The sequence below is a fragment of the Quercus lobata genome, chromosome 4 (assembly GCF_001633185.2).
Source record: "Quercus lobata isolate SW786 chromosome 4, ValleyOak3.0 Primary Assembly, whole genome shotgun sequence".
NCBI lineage: Eukaryota > Viridiplantae > Streptophyta > Magnoliopsida > Fagales > Fagaceae > Quercus > Quercus lobata.
Window position 1 is genome coordinate 81,465,108 of NC_044907.1, and position 24,809 is coordinate 81,489,916.

The 24,809-nt window shown below is 35.1% G+C and overlaps 2 protein-coding genes across 3 annotated transcripts; both read right to left on the reverse strand.

Moving 5' to 3' along the window:
- Positions 1–1,673: 1,673 nt before the first annotated feature.
- LOC115983680 lies at positions 1,674–4,264 on the reverse strand. 2 transcript variants are annotated; one of them, XM_031106412.1, is made up of 3 exons: positions 3,774–4,264; positions 2,654–2,810; positions 1,674–1,932 (listed from the first exon to the last, which is right to left on the reverse strand). In XM_031106412.1, exons 1-2 carry the CDS (start codon positions 4,258–4,260, stop codon positions 2,686–2,688), a joined length of 612 nt encoding a protein of 203 aa, XP_030962272.1. In that variant the 5' UTR covers positions 4,261–4,264; the 3' UTR covers positions 1,674–1,932; positions 2,654–2,685. The 2 variants fall into 2 exon arrangements, with proteins under 2 accessions (XP_030962272.1, XP_030962271.1); XM_031106411.1 differs by having other exon boundaries at positions 1,674–2,810.
- Positions 4,265–18,916: 14,652 nt separating this feature from the next.
- Positions 18,917–19,630, reverse strand: LOC115985913. Its single transcript, XM_031108803.1, has one exon. It carries the CDS (start codon positions 19,628–19,630, stop codon positions 18,917–18,919), a length of 714 nt encoding a protein of 237 aa, XP_030964663.1.
- Between the last annotated feature and the right edge of the window lie 5,179 nt (positions 19,631–24,809).

A 24,809-nucleotide genomic window follows, 5' to 3' on the forward strand; every position in this document is an offset into this window, starting at 1 on the left:
GTAATCATTTGATGGGCTTGATGGAGAGATGGGAAGATGCTGACAAACAAATGGAACAACTTTCTAAATTATAGCAAAATGTTTGAAGATGTGTTTGATATCAAAAAGGTTATCAAGGAAACGCATCCAATATAGGTGATACTTAGTGGAGTGGTTGGAAAAGCCTACTGCAAAAGGCTCACGGATTGCTGAAGAGGGATTGAGAAAAGTTAATCCTTACAGCTGAATTCTTCTCGTCAGAGCTGAAATTTTCCCCTACCTAGAGGGATTGATGTAGGAACATATAAGCCCAAATGTAAGAAGGGGCAATAGATTATTTGACAAGCCTATAGTAATTACAAAGTCTATTTGTTAATTTTTCTATGTTACATTTGATTTAGGGTGTATTTGGATACTGCTTATTTTAATGAAAGCTGAAAACACTGTAGTAAAATAATTTTTAAAAGTGTAAATAATGTTGTGGAACCCATTTTTAATGAAAGTTTTGGTGAAAAAAAAAGATTTGTTAGTTCCGTGAACAATACACGGGACCCACTAGAAAAGACAGAAACATACTTGTCAAAAAAAAAAAAAAAAAAAAAAAAAAAACGCAGACGCTCAACGTTATCATCAATATCCAAATGGATACTTATTATTGTGTATTGAGTATTTTAAATGGCGATGTGACTAACATGTGACTTTCAATAAAACTGAATGCTTAAAAATTAATTGTATTATATATTCGATGAAAGCATATGATTCTATTGTCACTAAGGGTGATTATAAACAACATTATTCTTGTCTAAATTAAGTGTTTGTTTGGCTAGCTTATTTTTTTCCAACTTATTTTACTATTCAGCTTATTTTTTGCTACTATTCATGGATCTCTTTGTATTATTCCAACTAACATTTACCTTTATCTACAGTCTTTTCAGCAAAAAAATTTTAGTTTCAGCAAAATAAACGCAACCTAAACAGACCCTGAGGGTGTTCATAGGTTGAGTTGTTGATGTTTGCTCATCACTTGACTGAAGTCCTTCGAGTGGGGAATTCTTCCTACTCACTCTAATCTCGTCCGATGTATTTGACAGATTGGCACTTTGACCATGAGAGCTAGAACAGGCCACAGAGCATTGCAATTGTTTGATCTTGTCCTCCACAAGTTGTGATGACGGTATCTTTGGGACTCAACTCTCAAGCAAAGAAAAGAGACATAATACACTGACAGACAGAAAGAAAGTCCATAACTGGCAAAAGAAAGCATAACAAATACGAGAGATAAATCTAATGGGATAACATTAGTCTAACTGCCAATGAGGGGAGCCTACAAGTGTAAATGCTCAATCAAGTCAAGTGGGTCGGGTGAAATGTTTTTAAACCTAACACCTGCCCACAAACTCAGAACCTGTTCTCAACCCTTCAAGTCGGAAAGAGTCAACTGGGTGGGTCAGGATATACGGGTATAAGAGCAAGTCAGGAAGAGTCAATCGGGTAGATCAGGATATACGAGTATATGAGCAATCATAGTCTAATACATGAAATTTCAAATTTGAATATTTTTTTTTAACTCTTTGAACCTAAAGATTGATGTTTTGGTGTTCCAACTTCATTGAATTTCTTCTCCTAGCTGTAATCTTCTTTTATTGCTGGAAAATTATTCTTGCTACCCCATATCTAAGTTTTTCCAGTGAGAGAGACAGAGAGAGGTACAAATTGTTAAGAATTCTGATGAGAAGATTCTATTTGAATGTTCAAGATACACTAATTTCATCAACACAGCCACAAACAGCAGAAAAGTAAAAACATAAGTAAAAGGGTGGGTTGACAATTGGAGCCAAAAAGCAAGTCCTGACACCAAAACTACCATAATTGCATCTGTACAATATTCCATTCGCTGAAAAACTTTTATCAGCCAAGCTGCTCCTTTTTCTGAATCTACAATGGTTAGCAAGCCTGCAAGTTCCAAACATAAATAGTGAAAAAGAGACTATTTGCATAAGCAAATAGTAGATTGTGACGGACAACTAGGAACAAAATTTAACACCTTGGATGAAGAAATTTGACCTCAAAAGACAAGCACACACACATGGAAGCACATGTATATGCCCCATATGAAAACAAAGATTTTGCTCAAATAGATCAAGTTATGAACACACAAAGGTACGCATAAGAAAATAACTGTCATTATTACTATTTGAACTTTTTTCACAATGGCCTTTGGGCCAAATGGCATCTCTATGCCTTTGAGTGTGGGTGATGACTGAGCTTAGTGTTTCGAAACCTCTTGGGTGCACAAGTAAATTCGCCAAGGGGAAAAAAAATTTGAGAGATTTTCCCCCCAAATGTATGTAGTCATGATCATACAAACATTTTGCTTATGAACATTAAAGTGTCATTACTATTTTAACTTTTTTCTTTTCTTCTTTTTGGAAGGATTCCTATTTCAAATCACAGCATGGAGAAAATTTGATTATATATTTATATTACCACTGCTAAAAGTTATTATGTAACCACCATAGCTAGACACTGAGTTTCGACTAAAATCCGAAAGGACATATATATTGAACAAGACTAAAGGAAAAAAAAATTGAACCTTCTTTTAAAACTAATAACATACAATAAGTCACATAGATGAAGAAAAACAGCACTGGCAACAGCCAGGGAATGTACCTACCACAGTCACCAATATGCCAAGTGATGAACTGCTCAGTCTTCCTCATTCTCAGATCGCGATGTGTCATCTGAAACCTTCACCTCTATGTCTACCTCCATCTCTGTCTCTGCTGACTCCTTCCTCTCCAAATCCTCATTTGGTTGAGCGGATCCTTCCTCTTTTCATCCAAAAAAGAAAAAGAAAAAAGAAGAACAGATGTCAAAATATATCAAAGCTCAAAGCCTGTACCATAGAAGTTCACCAATAACACTTGGAACTGTTCTCTGATGATGTAATAAATGTAGAAAAATTGTCACATATCTTAAATCTCCAAACCAGTTAAAGAGTAACAATGAAATTTTACACATCGAACAAAGTTTGATTCTTATTCTTAAACTGATATATATATATATATATATATATATATATATATATATCACATACAATCTCAATGAAGAAGTGTAGCTTGTTGAGGCCTCATTGTCATGGTTAAGAAAACTGTCTCTACATAAAAGAGAGCTGTTAATAACATATATGCCACTGCCAACTGCAAAATTATCAAGGCTTTACATAATGTAAGCCTTTAAAGTTCATTGAATTTGATACTTTTCCAAAAGATTCTAAGTGCATTTAATTTCAGTAGTAGCATCTAACATGTATTAAAGAATCAATCGTTAAAAAATCATCTAGGTAGTAAATGCTTATAATATAATCTACAAGAAGGTCTTTTCACAAATGCAGCAGGAGCCAAGTGTATGAATACAACAACCCAACTTGATCATCTCCAAAAGACTTCAAAGTTAAGCATTTAAGTACAAAGTAAAGTAAATTATTGGAGAGACAATATTAATAATTTAGTAGATGATGGGTTGGTTATCTTTCTATATAATAGTGAGTACTAGTTAGCAATGTGTTGGTTTACATAAAAATTAGACATAGTATTTTATTTAAACATTTAAAAAAAAAAAAGCAAATTTTCAATTCATACATTCCCCAACTCCTAATCATTAAAAGCTCTTCTCCATCTCTTTCTAAGTCCAGATCAGGTGAACTTAAATACCCAAACCAAATAGTGATTTGATTATTTTAAAATAATGAGGAAAGGATAAGAGCAAGTATGAGATAAAGAGAAATGCATTACCATGATGATTGGGGAGGAAGAAAGTGGAGGAGCAAGGCCAACCACGGGAAGTGGAGAAGGAGAGAGAGTGAGGAGGAGGATGATGATGATGATGGGAGAGGTTGGTAACCAAATCAAGAAAGTTGGGTCTGGGTGGGACCCAGAAAGAGGAACCAGGGACGAAGGGGAGCCAATCGGGAGTAGACTTCTGGACAATGATACCGTGGATCAAGTCGTCAAGCCTCTTCAGAGCCAAGGCCTCGAATTCACCGTCGGATGATGAAGCAGCACCGCCTAGGTGGTCGATCTCGATGCTGCTGCTGCTAGAGAAAAACAACCTACTATGTGTATGTGTGTTTGTGTTTGTTGGGGATTTGAGAATCAGAGCTGGAGATTGTTTGCAATTGCGAATGCAGAGTTGTTGTAGTAGGGTTTGAGTTAGGATTCGGGCCATCACATAACTTAACGGAGGGGGGGTGCAAGTTGCAAGTGCAATTGCAATTTGCATTTTATAGATTTGATTTTAGGGGTGTTAGTCTGCCTCTCACGTGCCCTCCCTTCCCTTCCCTTCCCTTCCCTTCCCTTTCTAATTCCTATCTTTTATTTATTTATTATTATTTATTATTATTTTTTGTGAGAATGTCCTCTAGGGGTTTATGCCATAAAATTCAATTTAATGATTTATTATTATTTTTATTATTTTTTGTGAGAATGTCCTCTAGGGGTTTATGCCATAAAATTCAATTTAATGACATGTCATAAATAATTAAATTGTTTAATTATATGAGACTATTTATAAATGAACTAATTAGACATTATCATAGTCTTTGAGATGTATTCTATTTGATTTAGTCACAGAATATATAAATCACAAGTTCCTTGTAAACTCAAAACGTAGTTCATAGTCGGTGATGAAATTGGACGTTTCATCTGCGAAGACTATAACACATCAACTAAGATGGTTTGTCTTGATCATGGAAGTGGAGACTTTTAGTTAATATGTCTTAAGAGTTAAGATATATTGAACTGGACTGTTGTGAGATTAATTATTCAATCAACAACTGTCACCTAAATAATTAATCTCACGACTTCTAATTTCATAGACTCTCAATCCTGAGAGGATAGTGAACCCGATCATGAAATGTAAGTTACTTTGATATATCAGGAGTGAGATCTAATATTCACGGTTAAAATCTCAGTATGTTAGGTAACCACACGTAGTGTTAAGGGAACACATATTCTCAAGATGGAATCCATAATCTCTTTTTGTAGACACATAAAATATCCCATTGAGATAAGTTTAATGGGAATTGATTATTCAGGGCGCCCACTTTAGTAAGGAGTTACTAAAGTTTATATTTATTGAAATTGGATTTCAATAAATATGAATAACTAAAAGATTAAACCGGGTACTCAATGATAAAATAGTTGTTTACAAAATAACAGTTCATTATAACTTTGTTCACTATGGATATTTCATGGAGGGGTCAAAGATATCATTAAAGTCTTGGGATATAATCTATATATAAAATAATAGGTGAAGCATAGAGAAACTCAAATTGCAATTCCAATTAGAATTCTAATTTTGTGCCATTTGTCTCTGCCACCTGTATTCAATTATTCCATAATCTGTGAGCTATGTGGGGACCGCATAATAATATTAATCTAGGTGTCATTAATTAACTCATAAATTCCATATGGATTTACCTTGACAGAATCCGTAATTTAAGACTCTCTTTCTTCTTTCTCGGCTCTTTGCCTCTTCCTCTTCTTATTTGCACGACTCTTCCTTTCTCCAATTCTTCATGTCCCGATTCAGTTGCCTTTATCCCTAAAAAAATCAAAGAGCCACAACTATTAAATGAAAGAAAGAGGTCTTTGTCCTTGGAACAAGACCCAAACTCCCATTGGAGCCATTCTCTTCCCTGGCAACAGTATTAACCCAGACCCAGAGCGACGAGTCCGTACAAAAAGGTTGCTCTTTCTCTAACTCTTCGACTGTATCCATTTTAGTACGAAGAAATGGAGTATTATGGTTTCTTAACCTTCAATGCATCAGACATTTATGAATCGTTTTAACTTTATTTAGTTTTACTAATCCGTTAATGTTGATAATTGCTTTAGTTTGAGTGTTGTTGGTTTTGAAATTCAATTTGGATTACAAGAGTCTATTAATTTGTTTCCACCTAATTATTTCTTTATGTAATTTCTTAGCCCACCAAGGAGCTTAAATATAATTGCAATCTTGTGATTTTTTTTCTAAAGGTGATACAATGAAGATTGAGGAAGCAAAGAGCACATACTCCTAAGGAAATGTAAGTAAATTCTTTTTCCTTTCTTTTAGTGAATTTTCTTTTTTTGAATAATTTTAATATTATTTTTTCTATGATTAATGTTGCATGTTTGTTTTCTATTTGATAACAAGATAGCATCTTTTTTTTTTTTAATCTTTATTGGCTTGAGAACAAGTTAATATCTTTATTTGATATCTAATTGCGTGGTCTTTTTTTTTTCTCCATTCTTTGAGGTTTGCATGTGAAACGATTTCTGGGTTTGTGAGGGTTTGTGAAATTGAAGGGTTTTTATTTTATTTTGTCCTGCAACAAAATATATATAGTGGTACTTCATGTTGGTGCTTTTGCTCCTAAGATTGGCCTTTTGATATAATCAAAAGGCACTCTTTAGGAAGTTTGCTCTTCTCCTAATAATTTTTCTGTTGTGTAACATATTCTTGCTAAGAAAATGGTCCTATTTTATTCCTTTCATAGTTGGGATGTTTGCTGTGTTACCAATTTGGTAATGTTGTTGTTAAGAAGTTGGCTCAGTTTGCAATTCATCTGAGTTAAACTTCTCCTAAAGGAAAGTAAGTGTTGTTGTCTCCAAGTTTCCAATTGTAAGTCACACCAAAGTCCTTTTTTTCAAGGTTTTGTTTGCAAATGGGAATTGGGGGTTTCTTTTGGTGTTGGGATAATTTTAGAATTTAGAGATTTTAAAGATTGGTTCATTTAGGAAAATTTAACTTCCTTTTTTTTTTTTTTTTTTTTTTTTTGTTCATTCAAGATAATTTTCACAATTTAGGTCCATACACAAAGAGCTTTGACTGTCTTAATTAAATTCAAGATTATATTAAGCTTTTCTTTTTCAAAAATATTTATAGATATCAATTGGTGTTGGGGGAAGATAATCCCATGGTGGAGGGTTCTTAGAAGTAAAAAAGACGATTCCTAGAGAGTCCTCAAATTCTACAGTGGTAATACTCTGTATTCTTCTATAATCATTATTTTCGCTTCTCTCTCATTTGTCTCTTTATTTGTGTGTGTAATTTTCTTTGTTGTTGTTGTTGTTTTTTTTTTTTTTTCACTTCATGTAAAATTTAAAGTTACTTAGTAATGAAGGCAAGTGTAAATGTGAAAGAATTGGAAGCATTGATATAAATGACAAAGTAAATAATGTTTACCAGCATAATTTTGATCAACGTCCCTAACAGGTTTGCCTTTTCTAGTTTTTCTATAGAAAATACTGTTAGAACTTTAATAGCATTCTAAGATAGTATTAGTTATGTTTATACAAAATTAGAGTTCTAATTTGACCTTTTTTTTATGGTTCGATTGTTGTATTGATTAAATTTTTGTTTTTGTTTAGCAGATTTTTCTTAGGTTTGTGCTTTTTTTGGTCAGCCCCTAGAATTTGAATTGATTTATGCTTTTGTGCAGATCTATGTTTTGTTGAATCATTCTCAAAAGGGGGAAAAAAAAAAACCGTTGATTACTGAGAGTATAGTTATTTATAATTTTTTTAAGTAAAATTATTGGATTTTTTATGTTAATGGAAGATCCATGATGTGAATATCTCGACATTTTGTTGCATATGGATTTCTGGGTTTTACTTTTCTTCTTTATTCTTGCTAGATCTGATATTAGTGAACTTAAGTTGAAATCCAGAGTTTATGCTATATTTTCTTTTTGTACGTTTTCTCAAGAGCCAAACACAGATTTATCTAATGTGATATTTAATGAAGCTGAATAGTCTTATTAGGCTCTGTCTCAATTTCAAGATTGAAAGTATTGGGTATTTTTTTTTTTTTTTTGCACCAATTTATTTGTTTAGATTCCAAACAGGGGATAATACATGTAATGTTTAGTGCAGAGTTAATATAATTCTTGTGCTATGAAGATTTTTATTTATTTATTGTTATTATAGTAGGCACCTAAGAAGGAAAAGGCTCCTCCTCCGTCCTCGAAGCCAGCCAAATCTGGAGGAGGAAAGCAGAAGAAGAAGGTTTGATAATGTTTTTGGATTCAGAATTTGATTTTTTCAATTTTAAACTTTGTATGGTGATTCAAATTATAGATTGTAGGAATAGGTAATGTGGGTTTGGCTTTGAATACTAATACTATTTGGTGATATATACAGAAATGGAGTAAGGGAAAGCAAAAGGAGAAGGTGAACAACATGGTTTTGTTTGATCAGGGAACCTATGACAAGCTCCTTGTGGAAGCTCCAAAGTACAAGCTTATCACACCTTCCATCTTGTCCGATAGATTGAGGGTATCGTCTGAACTTGACTCTTTCTGTATCAGTTTCTTCATATTTTATGTGGTTACACCCTTAATGTTATGTCAATGAGAAATGCTTGTGTAGTTGGTCTTGAAAGAGAAGTTAGATGGATTGCAATAATTATCATTGTCATTTTCCAATTGCAAATTATTACTTGGAGGATAAAAATCATTGCTTCTCAAGATGACCCACACTTTTACTGATTGAGCTATTAGGACATGTTTGATGGGAACTCGACATGGGTATACTATATAGAGAACCCATATCACTTCCAAGTGTCTGCTTGCTCTGAGGAACCTTTGTGTAATTAATCTTGATTCTTGCTGTCGAAATTAGAAACTATTATCAACTTCCTTTTAATGACTATTTTTGACTTTTTTCTGTAGTCTCTCTTTACACTATTCCCCTATTTTTACTATCCCTTATTGAGTACTTATATATGAAATAGGACATAGAATTATTTTAGTGTTATTAAACTTCAATTTGGTTTTATTAGAAATTCATATTTCTTGCTGTTTACTTCAAATAAACCTGCCATGTTTTGTGTTTTCAATGATATTTTTATTCTCGTGTGCTATTGTAGATTTATCACTGCTTTGTTTAGGATATTTTTGTCACATTTGGTATGCTTTTGTTTAGAGTATTTGGGTTAATTGGTTTTGGGTATTTGCCAATGATGTTTTTAAAATAGAGAAAAAGAAACACAATCATACCTTTCTTTTCCTCTTTCTTAATAGATGAATGGTGATAGTCTTAAGTTTGGAAGATACTATATATTCTTTTCCACAGTGTTACCAATTGAGATGACCTTAATAGAAGCTTAAATTAGAGATATGCATATGTTTTGATCCTAGCCACTTTGAGATGTACATATATATTCTTGATTACCTTCTTGATTTGTAGCTGATATTTGGTGTACTTTACTTTCTATTGCATTCATCTCTTAAGTTGTATTGTAACTATTGTAATTTGATATTGTGGTTAACATGTTTCTATGGTGCATAGGCTTATATTAAAAAAATGATAAATTATACCGTTTCACAATGTTAAAACACCATTTTGTTTTATAGTTCTTTCAATAAAAAGAAAATTAACTGCTTCAAATACATAGCAAAGACTTGCAATATAGGAGGAAAAAAAAAACTTGCGATATAGAGATAGAGAAGGAGAAAAAAAAAAAAAAACCTTACGACACAGATATAGACCACTATCCATTCCCTCGCCGGACTTAGACATTTTTATAGATTATGAAAATTACAAAAAAGATTGGTTACAGTTTTGGTCTTCACTGTAAATGAATGGAATTAAAAACAGTTATATGTAACTAATCTTAAAGATGTTGTTGGGATCAAATCAATATAATGGGATCAAATTAGTATAATATTGAACATTGTGCTGATATTTAAGTTTTTGTTCTTAGCAATTTAGTTTTGATACTGTTTGTTCTATAATGAATATGTGTTCATTCTGTTATACGTGTTTGTTACCAGTGTTCTTAAAAAGTTCTATTACGTATAACTAATTGGCAAATACAATTGTTAACAACATTCTATGTAATTTTTATCTATTTAGATTAGTACATCAATATTTGGCATCCACATCCAATTGAAGGCTTCCCTAGCAGGTGTGTAAGTGATTCTACTGATCACTACTAAGTATATAAAAGATCTTATACTCTACTTATAAGTAGATTAAAGTTTTTTTGAGCTATCAGTGATGATTTCTCTTATTAACCAGTAACTCTATCAGTGTCATATACATTCCTTTAGACCATTTTAAACCTGGCAGATTTAAGGTGTTGTTAGTTTCATTAAGGTTTGTAATATGTCATTACTAAAATTTAATTGTATTGTATAAACTACATGCCTATAATATAACTAACAAATACCTAATTGATCTATCAACAAATATGCCTAGAATATAAATTGTATTGCATAAACAACAAATATAACTGACATATTTCTTGCAAAAAAGAATATTTAATAGCTAGCTACTAGAAGCTCTCTCAATGTTCAATTGGATTGGATGTTCACATATTTCAATGGGATCTATCATAATGTTGATGGTTAGCCTATCATTTGAATTAAGCTTTTAATACAAAGTTTAATTTATTATTTACATTTTTTTCTTTTTTTCTTTATTGTTTCTTTAGTGTTTGATAGACTGTGCTGAGAAACTTAATTTAGCCATATTCATGATTGGAGAAATTGGAGGGAATGAAATATATGCTGTTACAGTAAGTATTATTAGCAAAAAAAAAAAAAAAAAAAATCCTTTTTTTTTTCCTTGCAAAATGAATTGTTATGATTATTGATTCCTAATTCTCCATTATTGTTCCATAGGGTCATTGGTTATGGTGATACCCAAGTAGTTGTCATAGAAATCTTCCCAATAGGCTGTTTACCAATCTATCTTATAGCACAATACACTAACAATTCTTCTACTTATGACAAAATTTGGCGAGTCTCTTTCTACCTCTAATAGAATGCATAAAAATAGAACATGATATGAAGGAGATTTTGTAATGGATTTTGTAATATTTCAAGGTACAAGATTTGATGATGCAACTATGTAAAAACTTGCTGTGTGTTGGAGGTGAATATTTCAATGACTTCAATAGATTCCAATACACCAACCACATCTGGTAACACCATGATATTAAATAAAGAGTTAGAATCGAATTATCAATAGTATTATTTTCTTTGCTTTTTAGGAGTTTTATGCTAAACTCATTGATTTAATTATGTTCAAGTTTTATTCCAAAGTTTTGGTAGCCATAGTTACCCCTTTTTCCAATCCTCAACTAAAAAAATTCCTTACTCATTTTATTGGTTAAACACATAATTTCTAAAGTTCTTAGTTGCTACTGGTTGGACTTTTTGGTTTTCAAATTCTGTGGTGGATGTGATGTGAGAGCATGTTTGTTTCTGGTAGGGATTTCATCTGATGTAGCAGCAGCTGCTGCAATAAAGATGGGAAAGGGTCTTAATGATAGAAAAGTCATTGTTTTGCTATAAGTCTTATTGCCTTCTTCAAATTAATATAGAATCTCTATATCATGTTATTATATTATGATAATCAGTTTAGGATATTTTAATTGAAGTTTCACTTCAAAATCCCTTTGAATATGCTTATGATGACTCCCTTTGTACTCCTACTGATGGTAACATTGATTTTCGGACGGTATATGGGGTTCTAGCAGGAAGGGCATAAAATATAGCCAGAGATTAGAGTTTTGCATTTGCTAGAGACTTTGCTGGCAAGAAAAAGGGAAGGGGTAGCCATGGTTCATGGGGTTTTGGATGGTTCACTCATTGACTACATTGTTCAGTTCCAAAGCCGAAGGAGTTGATGAATTTAGCAATTTTTGGAGAAGATTAATATGAACTAATTGTATTTGATTGATGACAGTATAGACTTCATTATTATTCCTGTTTCTTTTTCATCATGTGGTTTGTGGCTTGATGAAAGTACAAATTGAAAAAAAAATCATGAATCTAAATGTTTATGAGGATTGAAAAAATTAACTTAGGGAAAACAGTTTGTTTCCCATTGCTTTAAGTTTTACATTTAGTTTGCTTTAAAAAGGTCCAATAGCATCACTTGAATAATAAAATGCAATATATATTTTTATTGTTTTATCTAATTCTATCCTCCTTGTGATAAACTCAAAAAGACAAAAAAGAAATTGACCAATAGTATTACTATAATTAATTACATAGTAGTTTATTAATAAGGCCTAGAGTGCAATTATATTTATATAGAGGTATTAAATATAATTAATGGTAACTTTGGACTTGTCAAGAGTTGACAGATAAGCTCAAGGCTCATTGGAGCTAGAGTCTTATTTGTTCCCTTTGATCCCATCTCAAGCCACAAACTAAATCCCAATTGGGTAGGCCCAAAAGGCTAACCCAATTAGATAATTAGTTTTTATTTAATAAGAGTTATTAAATAAAGTAACTACCAAAGCAGTTAAATTGTACGTATGATTAAAAGGAAGAAAAAACTGTTTTTCTCAAAAAGAATCTTGGACAAAAGAAAATCAACGTACATAAGAACTGATTGAGACCACTCATCTTGGGCATCGTGTGGAATTGGGATGAAGATTGAAGGTATTCTCAAGTCTTGTTTTTGAATTTCACTGCATCAATATACGCTTTCTTTTCTTTGTTCTAAAATTTAAGATTACATGCTATTTATCATGAATGAAGTAGATTCTTGTGTTGCTTTCGCTGTGGGTTTTGTATGAGATGCAAAACCAGTTTTCCAACATGTCCTATCCTATCTTATACTATTATACTAACCTATAAGTTCATATGCTCTTTTATTTTATTTTATTATTATATTTTTCAATTACAAAAATATCTAGGGATATGATGAGTGTTATGCGTTTGTGGGTGAAATAATTTACTCATTACTCCATACGTATTTTTGTAATTAGAAAAATGTAATAATCACAAATTATAATAAATGTAAATTATTATTTACCAAAAAAGTAAAAATAAAAGAACCTCTAAGCACGCGTGTGAGTGCATGCTAAGAGGCTAGTTTATTTTTATTATTTTAATTTTTATGCTTTGGCCTCCAAAGAAATTAAGACAAATGAAAATGATTTTGAAACTGTATAAGACATAAATTACGTAATTGAAATTTTAGGATTTATATAAAATTTTAGTGGTGGATGAATTTTTCCAGGAACGTTTGAGTTTGTTAATATTTTGAATTTATTTAATGGCCATTTTTATAATATTCCTGGCACTATGAGTAGTGTAAACTGTAAAGTATATTTTATGAGTAATTTTGAAAATAATGAAAATTAGACAATAAGTGTACGGTTCCAATTATACATAGAAAATATGTATTATATATGTCAAATTTTATTTCACCCACAAATACATAACACTTATCACACTCATATAGGGGTGTCAAATGGGTAGGTTTGGGTGGGTTTAGGGTGGGCATAATTGGATTTGGTATATAAAACCCATTTACCCATTAAAACTCATTTAACTAATTACTTCTAATCCAAATCCAACCCAATTCAATTATTATGGGTAAACCTCAACTTACCAAATTACCCAATTATCAAAATTACCAAAATGCCATTAAAGTGAAAATCCCACACTTTCTTGGATTCCCTTTTCCACTAAATTTTCAGAGATCACAACAATATTCTAAAAATAAAATAATTATAAATTCTATTTTCTCTCAGCTTTCTCGGCAACCAAATAGGAAATCAAAAACGAAAACTAATATTAGTAACATCAGAAGCATTAACAGAATAACAAATAATTCAACTAATCAATCATCTCAGAGATAAAAAGCTTATGAGAATCATCAAAATAAAAACAACAACAACAACAACAACAACAACAACAATAATAATAATAATAATAATTAAAAAAAACGTTTAGTAGATCACAGCGACAAGTACAGATCGGAGGTGGTGGCCAAAATCAGAGGTGGTGGAGCGATCCCAAACGGAGAGGACTTGGATCCGATACCAGGTGACGTTGCTTCTTAACTAGGAGGCCTGGAAAGAGCAATCGTCGAGGATTGTTAGGGCGTCGTGGAGCTGGTGTTGGACCATTTTGAACTTGGATCGGAGGCCCACGAGGGGGTTGGTTTTGGAGCAGGTGGGATTCGGATCCACATGGCAGAGAAGGAAGAGGAAGAGAAAGAGAAAGTGAAACCCGAGGAAGATGGGTTTCTGAGGCATGAGATCCCGGATCTGGTACTGGTTATGACCCGAAATTCGAATCAAATAGTTGAGAGGGAATGATATGATTACCCCGGTGGGTTGATGAAGGACATTGAGGTGTCGCCGTCGATGAGAAATGAGTACGAGGAAGTTGCCGAACTCTACGTTTTGCGTTTTACTGAAATGTATTTTCAAGCTCTTGCTCTAGGTACGAGCTCATCGGGATGAGCATGAGTACTCCAATGGATTCCATGAGTTCTAGATGAGAGCTAGAGAGAGAAAGAGATAGAGCAAGAAAGAGAGAGAAGTGTTTGGTGGCCGAGAAAATGAAGGAAAATGAAAACCTTGCCTGAGGGTTTTTTATTTTATTTTTATTTTATATATATTATTATGGGAAGGGCTGGGTGAAATTTGGGTATATTGTTTTTGGGTTAAATGGGGCTCAATGAGTTTTTAGTTAAAACCCAATAATCAATGGATCTAATTAGGTTGATGCCCATTTAACCCAACTAATAATTGGGTGAGTTTGGGTTCAATTAGAGTGGGTGGGTTTGGGTGGACAAATGAATTTGGGCTTACTTTGCCACCCTACACTCATAAGTATTTTTGTGATTGAAAAATGTAGTAATCCCCAATTATGATGAATGGAAACTATTAACCTTGTCAATGATTAAAAAAATTCAATAATTCCAAGTTATAATTGATAAAGGTATTTTTGTAATAAGATTGTGATTCTTAAACAACAGATCCCATCAAGAAGAATGTATCATACTAGCAAAAGGATGGCCTCAAGAGAACCATTGGCCCTAAAGGAACTGTCGGTCTTAAAAGAATTCGTTTGAGACATTGTACCTTACACCGACAAGAGGCCGATGGTTACATGGACAGATCCATGTAAAGTTGACGAGTACATCTCCCTACCAGGTCGACGGATGACTTTGATAGACAAAGAAGCATACCAACGGGTCCTACGTGGCCTTACGAACTTTACACGCATATTCTTACATGGAAATATCTTGCACACCATGCATAAAGACCCTATCACATGATTTTCATCTTCCCAGAATGGAGAGTATCCTCAAGATCTTGATGGCATTAACTCCACCTTCTCCCTATAAGGAAAATCCATGTATTCCCAGGATCTAGGTCTCCTCCACATCACTATATAAGCAAGAGGTCTCCTCCTTTCCCAGGTACGCAGAAAATCCCTAGCTCTCTCACTATAGAGTTCTTAGAGATATCTCATTCACTGACTTAACCTTCGGAGAGTTTTTAGCTGGTACCACACCGGTACCTCTTGTCTGGTTCTTGTTCTCTTATTCTTTAGGTACCCATTGGTGTGATCAGGAGCCATAAACTTACTGACGATTTTTGTGCATCATCAGTTGGCGCAGTTTGTGGAAATCGAGTGATTAGCCATATCACCGCTTCTAAAACAAAGAGTTGCATGGTTCAGACGCGATTGATGGCTATCATCAACTAGGAGACAGAGAATCCCTCCAACACCTTGGAGAGACAAGTGCAAACCTTGGCAACAGTAGTCAAACGACTCGCCTAATGCAACCAGGAGTTGGAGCAACAGCTAAACTAGAGGAACGAGCGACGTCTCAAAAATCAACACGATGAACGGGACAACGACGAGCAAAAAGGTAGTCATCTCCTAAAGGGGGACTGACAGGAGAGGGAGGACTAGGAAGAAAGCAATGTCCCCAGCAAGTGAGACGGACCGGCGCACACCAACCACCTATTGGAATTGGAAACCAGCGTAATACGCATGACCTAGGACATGTAGATGATGAAGGAGAAGATGGACATGATGATGAATCCTATCGTGGATCCTTCTGGTGGTGCTGACAATGCAGACCCTACTATTGCCCCCCCTCTCTCACTCCATGCCATGATGGAGTCTTTCATGACTACACAGGCAGCTCATGGACAGCTTCTTGATGAGTTGTTGAGAAGGTTGCTTCCTTGAGAGCAAATTTTATGGAGTATAGCAGTGCCTTTCCACCTCCTCCACCCTTTGAGGACTGATTTTGCCTTTGGCAATTCATAACAAAAATGGGAAGTAGTTTTAGGGCTTTTTGTACGCAGGGGGAGTAGATTTATTGTATTTAGGGGGGGTTTGTTGTTTTTTTTTTTCTTTGGTTTTATATTTTAATTGTTTATATCTGTTTAGTGTTTATGTTCTTGATTCACAAACTTTGATGTGCTTATTGGTTATGATATTTGTTGATTATGAGGTTATTCATTATTAGTGTGTTCACTATCTCTTTATATGTTTTGTGAATTAAAGTTCGGTTTTTTTTTTTTTTTTTTTTTTAAATTTATTTATTTACTTAGATTATGGTACTTGTATTTTCCACACATGTGTTTATGGTTTGTTTTCAGTGTTTGAGGAATTTACAAGTTAATTCTTTCAACAGCTACTGTCTATACTAGCAACTAATAGTTAGTAGTTGTGTAAGGATTGTATTAGGGCAATAACTTGTATTTAGGCTGGTATTTAAATTTAAGCATTTCATTGTTTATGTGTGTTCTGTCACGGATTGCCAAAGAGGGAGATTGTTAGGTTCTAAAGATTTAGATTTAAATATTTAGAATCATATTATTATTGTGTTGGCAAACCGAGAACAAAACGTGTCTAGTCTAGGTTTTTAGGCAATGCTTAAAAGTGGTTGTTTCAAGGTTCAAGTCTAGCTGATTGCAGAAAAAGGAAGTGGGGTTCTGCCTTGCTCGACTGATCGAGAATTAGGCTCGATTGATCGAAAATTGCAAGCACAGTTTTTCTGCAGAATCTTTGAACAGGCCTAAGCCCGCGAAAACGTTTAGGGTTTCATCTAAACTTCTCCACATATAAAAGAGAAACCCTAGCCACGTTTTGAAGACTCTTATAAGACTTGTGTGTTACTCTTCGTGAGATTTGAGAGGTTTTTTACCTTCTAACTACACAAGAATCTACCAGATCCAAAACTATAATCAAGCGTTGGTAAAACATCGTTGTTGCATCAAGATCATTACTAATGGTGATCTAAAACTTTTGAGTGGGGTCTCAAAGTCACAAGTAAGGCGGCTTGTGTTGGTGTAAATCCAAGAAGAGAAGGAGTCCGTAGATTCAGAGCTTGCACATGGTCGTGTCAGTAAGTTATTATTGGAGGTAGCAATAGATTTAGGGTTAAATCTGATTGTAAAAACTTCAATTCTCTTATAGTGGATTTGTTTTAGCTTGAGGATAGTTAGGTCAAATCTCTCCAGGTTTTTGCGTTGAAACGGTTTGTTTCATTGGTTTTCGTAGGTCATCAAATCGTGGTGTTATTTACTTTTCTGCGTCTTAGCATAATATGATTTATTTGTGTTTAACCTAGATCTAAATAATTAATCCAAGTAATCACTTGGTTAATTTAATAGGTTAAACAATCTGGTTTTAGGGGTCTAAACGAACAAACACATATATTTTTAGAAGGTGTCAACTAATTTATCGTAGTACTAAATCCCTCTTTAGTGTGATTTGAGGAGTTTAATGGTTTATGGATAGAGAGGGTCATCTAATTCTCTCAAATAAAGCTTTCAAAGGAACACATATTTCTTCAAATTTCAACCTTTCTTGCCATTGGTAAAATAGTCATTAGTTAGAACATACAATGAGAATACAAAGTCTAGTTCAAAGAAGAAAGGTTATTTAGACTTTGCCAAGGTGTAGCCATGAATTTTCACTTAGAGAGGTCGAATTATGGTATTGATATGATAATCATAATTCATAAATCTATCAAAGAAAAACCAATCAATTATGATAGACTATCATATTCTTAAGCATTAATGAACATACAAAAATTATCTAGTTTACCATAAAAAGAGTGCCTAGTACACCATAGACATATACAAAAATATCCACACACACACACACACACACAAAAGAAGCTTGCATCAAAATTATACCAAAAGCTCATCCTTCATAGAATAAAATTTATCCATTATCATCTCTGTAATGATATTTTTTGCAATTTTCTTTTTTGTATAAACTACTATATTATCAACCAAAAGCTCATCTTCCATTATATTACGAAGTCTTCTTTTTTCAAGTTTCATAATTGAAAAGGCTCATTTTGTGGTTGCTATAGAAACTGGAAGAGTCAACACTAGAATCTATTATTACATAAATTATAAATTCACCTTTAATTAAATAATAACCCCTCAAAACCGCAAAAGAAATATTTTAAACAAAGGTATAAACAAACAACATAAACCAAACAAATTAAAAACACCTATAGGTAAGTTTCATATGATATTAAAAAAACTTTTACAAATCTAATTAAAGAGCATGCGAAAAGTCAAGTTGGGGTTGTTGAGAAAATTAATAAAAGACACTAAGATTTTTTTTTTTTGAGAGAAAAGATAGCTTGCTGATTTTATTGATTATTCCACAATGTGGATATCAGCAGTTACATAATCGACAATGTCTAGCGGAACAGAATCCATCCAAGCAGAAAAAGGAAAAGATAATCTTGCTCTTTGGGCTAAAGCATGTGCTACCGCATTACTTTGCCTTACAACATGAGCAAAAGAGAAACTCCGCATGGAGCTAACATGAAATAAAATGTCTCTAAACAAATGCCCTATAGATGAGGATTGCATACCCCCCCTCCAACAGCCCTTTGATGACTGTTTCTGAATCACCTTCAAAATGGGATTGTTGTAACCCAATTTCTTTTGCAAAAATCACCGCACGCCTTGTTGCCAGCGCCTCAAGACACTCCACAGAATGCGGCTTGCTTATTTTTTCTGCCATTGCCGCCACAACTAATCCTCCTGAGTCACGTACCACAATGCCCAAACCTGCTTCCTCACTTTCATTAAACAATGCTCCATCAAAATTGACTTTATACTCGCCTGGTTTCGGAGGTATCTAGTTGCGTTGTCTCTGCTTCTTATAACTCACAGGTGGTTCACGGCAAGACTGAAACAGGTGTAGAAAATTTCGTACTGCCTCTCTAATACCATTGAGTGGAGTTGTTTTTTCATTCAGTCTAGACTTGTTTCTATGTGCCCATACAAACCATGCTGTTGTTGCAAAATCTTCACGCACTCTTGGTTTTGACAGGACCATCTCTACCAAGTCTTGAAATGAACCATGTGCTGCTTCAAATCTGTTCACCCAATTGAAATCACAGTCCCATACCTGCTTGACAACCTCACAGCCCCACACTGCATGGAGTGTATCTTCATCATCTCGGCCACACAGATGGCAGATCGGATCATTCAGAATTTTCCTTTTCATCAAATTAATTCTGGTTGGCAAGCTATCTGTACAAGCTCTCCAAAGGAAGTGCTTAACTTTCCCCGGTACACCTAGCTTCCATAATTTCGACCAAAACCCAGCTACCAGCCCCGAATTTGAACTTGAGGCTTCACCACTCCTTTCTTCCTCACATAGAACATGGTACCCAGATTTAACTGAATAAGCTCCATTCCTTTCAAAAGCCCAATATAACATATCTGGTTGTGGTAAGTCAGATAGAGGAATTGCTTTAATCCTTGTTGCAACAGAAGGTATAAAGCATGAATCAATTAAATGATTTTTCCAACATCCCAATCTAGCATCAATCAAGTCAGCCACCATCATGCTTTCATCCACTCCTTAAACTGCCCTAATCACTCTCCCACCCACGGCATCAGGTAACCACTTGTCTTTGAAAACACTGATGGACATACCATCCCCAACTCTCCATTTTGCACCCATGGAAATTACTTTTCTAGACTTCAAGATACTCTTCCAAGCATATGACCCCGAAGATTGCTTGGCATCAAAAATGGTACCATTTGGAAAGTATTTTGACTTGAACACACGATATAATAAGGAGTTTTTATCATGGATAAGTCTCCATACCTGTTTTGCTAACATTGCATTATTAAACTTTGCAAGCTCCTTAAAGCCCAACCCACCTTCTTTCTTTGGTTTACAAAGTAAATCCCATTTTTTCCAATGAATCTTCCTTCTTTCCCCCCTTTGTCCCCACCAGAATTTCCGAATAAGCATCTCAATATCCCTACATAATCCCACTGGGAGCTTGAAACACCCCATTGCAAAAGTAGGTATAGCTTGTACCACCGCTTTTAACAACACTTCTTTTCCGGCTTGAGATAAGAGTTTTTCCTTCCACCCTTGCAATTTGTTCCACACTCGCTCTTTTATGTAGTTCAAGCTTGCTCTTCTATTTTTCCCCACAATTGCTGGTAGGCCCAAATATTTTTCATATTGTTTTATCTTTGATACCCCAAGGAGTTCTTTCATTGAATTCTTTACCCCTTCACTAACAGACTTGCCAAAGAAGAGAGTGGTTTTCTCTTTATTTATTTGTTGACCAGATGCAGATTCATACACCTCCAAAATATTTTGGATGGTAGTGACATCCCCCAAACTCGCTCTACAAAATAGCAAACTGTCATCTGCAAAGAACAAGTGAGATATCTTTGGACCATATCTACAAAGAGTAACCTTGAATTTTTCCTTCATACACCGCATTATTTATCAACCCATTAAGTCCCTCAGAACATAAGAGGAAAAGATACGGAGATAAAGGGTCCCCTTGTCTCAAACCCCTAGAGGGTACAATATGCCCCCTAGGCTCCCCATTCACCATAATAGAGAAGGAAACCATACTCACACATTCATAAATCCACCCTATCCACTTTGGATGAAAACCCATCCGCTCCATAATTTTTATCAAAAAATTCCACTCGACCCTATCATAGGTTTTACTCATATCCAATTTCATTGCATATACCCATGTTTTCCAGTTTTCTTGGTTTGCATGTGATGTAAAGTTTCAAAAGCCACTAAAATATTGTCTGAGATAGCTTTATCTGCTTGGAAAGCACTTTGAGACTCAGAAATAATTAGAGGCAATATTTTTTTCAACCTATTTGCAAGCACTTTGGATATCAATTTATACAAAATATTACAAAGAGCTATAGGTCTAAAATCAGAAACTTTCTCAGGACTCTTCACTTTTGGAATAAGAGTAAGGAATGTATGGTTCAAACTTGATGGCATCTTCCCGGAATTTAGGCAATCCAGAACTGCCTCGGATACTTCATCTCCAATGCTTGGCCAATAGTGCTGATAAAAGAGAGGTGGCATCCCATCCGGTCCTGGTGCTTTCAATGGTGCCATCTGATTAAGAGCCAATTCTATCTCAGCAAGTGTAAATTCTTCCACCAATACCTTATTCATCTCTTCTGTTACCACCCTACCCGTGTGCTGCACTACCTCCTCCATATTGCATGGATTTGAGGTTTTAAAAAGCTCCTTGTAAAATTCTTCCAACAAACTAGCCACATTATCATCCCCCATACACATAACACCCCTCGAATTCCTTAACCCCACAATCCGATTCCTCCTATATCTTTGGGACGCTCTATGATGAAAATACTTGGAATTTTTATCACACTCTTTCATCCAATGGGTTTTAGAACGTTGATGCCACAATTTTTCTTCCTTCATCACTAAACTTGATAACTCTTGTTTCAATTTGACCAAGGCAGCCCCATCCCCCCCATTAATCGTCGTTCTCTCCACATGCTTCATCTGTTTCTTTTTTTCCGCAATTTCCCATATGATATTACTAAAGCAATACCGGCTCCATCTTTTCAATTTTTCTTGGCAGCTCCCAACCTTTTTAATCACCCTACCCATCGGCAAGTCTCCCTCACCCTCCCTCCATGCACTTGCCACCGTGTCATGACACCTCTCATCCTCAAGCCAAACTTGCTCAAAACGCCATGGCTTGTTTAATTTTATAGGCACCCCATCCGGATAGATGAGAATTGGTTTGTGGTCTGATGAACCACACTCCAACACATTAACTTGAGCAGCTGGGTACTTGTCTAACCACTCCGTTGTTGCTACCCCTCTATCTAGTCTTTACCACACATAAACATCATTTGCACACCTCCTAAACCAAGTAAACCTGCTTCCCACAAAACCCAAATCCATCAACCCACATTCATCCAACGCATCATGGAAATCTTGCATTTGTAGATATGGACGTAACCTTCCACCTCTCTTTTCCGAAGACTTGGTAATCTCATTGAAGTCACCTGCAACAAGCCAAGGGACCCGGAACCGATTATGTAAACTTCTTATCAAATCCCACGATTCCACCCTTTTTTGAGTCTCCGGAACACCATAAAAACCTGTGAACCTCCACTCATCCTCTTTCCCTTTATTTATTAAGACATCAATATGATTTAACGAAGACGATTCAACGTCCACCTCAACACCCTTTTTCCAAAAAAGGGCCAGACCACCACCCAATGAAACTTTTGAAACTCCAAAAAAATCCCCCATCTGCAATGTTTCTTTAATTCCTCCTAGCCTTGCATTAAGCAGCCATGTCTCGACTAAAAACACAACTATAGGATCTTGTGCCCGGACCAAGTCCCCGAGCTCTTGAACTGTCTGGCGGTTCCCAAGCCCCTGACAATTCCAACATAAAATACTCATTGTTCTTGGTGGGGCTGGACACCAGCCTCCACCACTTCATTGTTCTGAAATTCCTCACCTCGAGTGACTGTCGTCTTCTTTGATTGACTCTCTAGATCACAAAAGGTTGTTGGCTTACAGTCCACCCAGTCCACTGCCTGCATCACTTCAATTTCATGTAAGATTTTTAAAACCTGATTTTTACAATCTCCTAAGGTAGCGTTAGCCTCTGGTATACTTAGGTTAAGTCCCGCATCACCCTTGCCCTCTGACTCATCTTCATTTTGTTCCATGTCATCCTCCTCAACGTGCCCATTAAGTTGATTAATATGGCACTCACGTGACATCCCCATTTTTGTAGCCAAGCCCCCATAATTAGATAATATCTCCCCCTCATTTCGTGCCATCAAATTCCCATAATTTCCAGCCATTAAATTCCTTAAATCATGCTTGATGATGCCAAAATCGTCAGTTGGGTCCCTCGTTCAATCCGGAACATTAGATGACCTTATAGAACCTGCAAGATAAAGGAGAGATAGATCGAAAAGACCATCGAGTTGTGCCCGGTGGGGGAGCCCCCGATACTTAAATTAGTACCAACCCATATATTTCATATATAGATAGTGTTTTGTAGTATTTTTTTGATGTACCTTAGCAAATGGACAAATTGTCCCTTTTATAGGTGACTTAGGTAGCTGTTGGACATAAATGAGGATGATTATTACCCTAATTGTAACGTTTTTTGTCTTGATGAGAGGGTTTAAGGCCTTTGATGATCGGTACTGAATGTGTTGGACGGTTACTCATAAATCTTTGATGGCCTACTAATGACGCAATGACCATCCATTAAGATGGACGACCTTAATAGTTTTTATGGACTCATCAATGCTCATTATTCCTTAAACCCGCTGTGATATTTATTTGAGGAGAAGTTAATGTGCGAAGAAAAAACTCACCGACATTAACCTTCTGGCCGTTATCGGACTGTAGCTGTGAATTCAAACCCGCCATAAATTTCACTGAAACGTCTGCATTAATGCCCTTTCCACACTCCTCAGCTTCCATCGGAACAGTGACCTCTACCGGCGCCGCATGCACACTGGTTTCCCCCTCCGCGTTTTCAGCACTCTTCCCCGAGCCACCACCTTTGTCTTCCTCTAACCCCGACTTATCATAGGATCTAGGAACATAGATAACCTTATGATCATTTTGACTTTTGATCCTCATTCCGTCACAAACCCACCACAACAGTTTAAGAGTCCTACCAACGGCGGTGTAGAACTTTGCAGCTAGTATAAAGTCGATCACTCTTGATACTTTAGGTAGAACAATACCAACATTCTCTTTTACCGACTGGGTGAGTTTACCCCAAGACCTGGAGAGTTCATCCATATTGAATGTCCCCACCGTTTGACAAAACAAAAGGAAATAACTATTTCCCACAACCCCACAAAAAAACTCCCACAAGCTTCACAGGCACCTTAGTACTTGGAAGGACTAAACGCACCTACAGAGAGGGACAAACTTTTCCACAGCCTTGACACTAAGATTGATTGATTAAGAATTAACAAATGAAAATATTAAAGGATGATGAAGCTATTGTGTTGGAGAGAGAAGAAACCTCACCGCAGTACCAGTCGCAGTCCCAATTCTATAAATATATATATATATATATATTACCCCCAAACTGTGAGGACTGAGGGTTTTGTTCGGTTGTGTATTGAAATATGAGATTTGAGGTTGGCAATAAGTCTACAAAGGAGAAAAAAAACAAAAAGCGTAGCTTACTGGAGAATGAAAATAAAGGTGAAAAGTCAAATTTTGTGTGGGGCAATTTGAAAATTTTAGCTTATTTTTATTACTATTCATGAGTCCTATTATATTTTTTGATACTATTTATGTGTTTTATTGTACTATTCAATTAACTTTTATTTTTATCTATAGTACTTTCAACAAAAAATTTTCAATTTTAGCTAAATAAATTATTCTTAAATGGACACTTTGTTTATGTCTGGGTAATTAGATAGGCCACGTATTGAAACTTTCAAATTTTGTTTTAAGTATTTGGGTAACTAGATGGGCCAAGGAATATTGTTTCTTGTTGGACAGAGAGAAGTCTTTGGAACAAATGGGGCGGCCGGCTATTTATCTTTGGAGGGGCCCATAGTTGTTTGCTATGGGTTTTAAGGAAAATGAATAAAACTCAAGCGTTTTACTCAAATAATTATAGCACCTAAGCGTATGTTTGGATGGGAGGAGAGAGGAGTAGAGAAAGGGGTAGACGTTTAAATCCCCTTTGTTTGGGTGTATAATT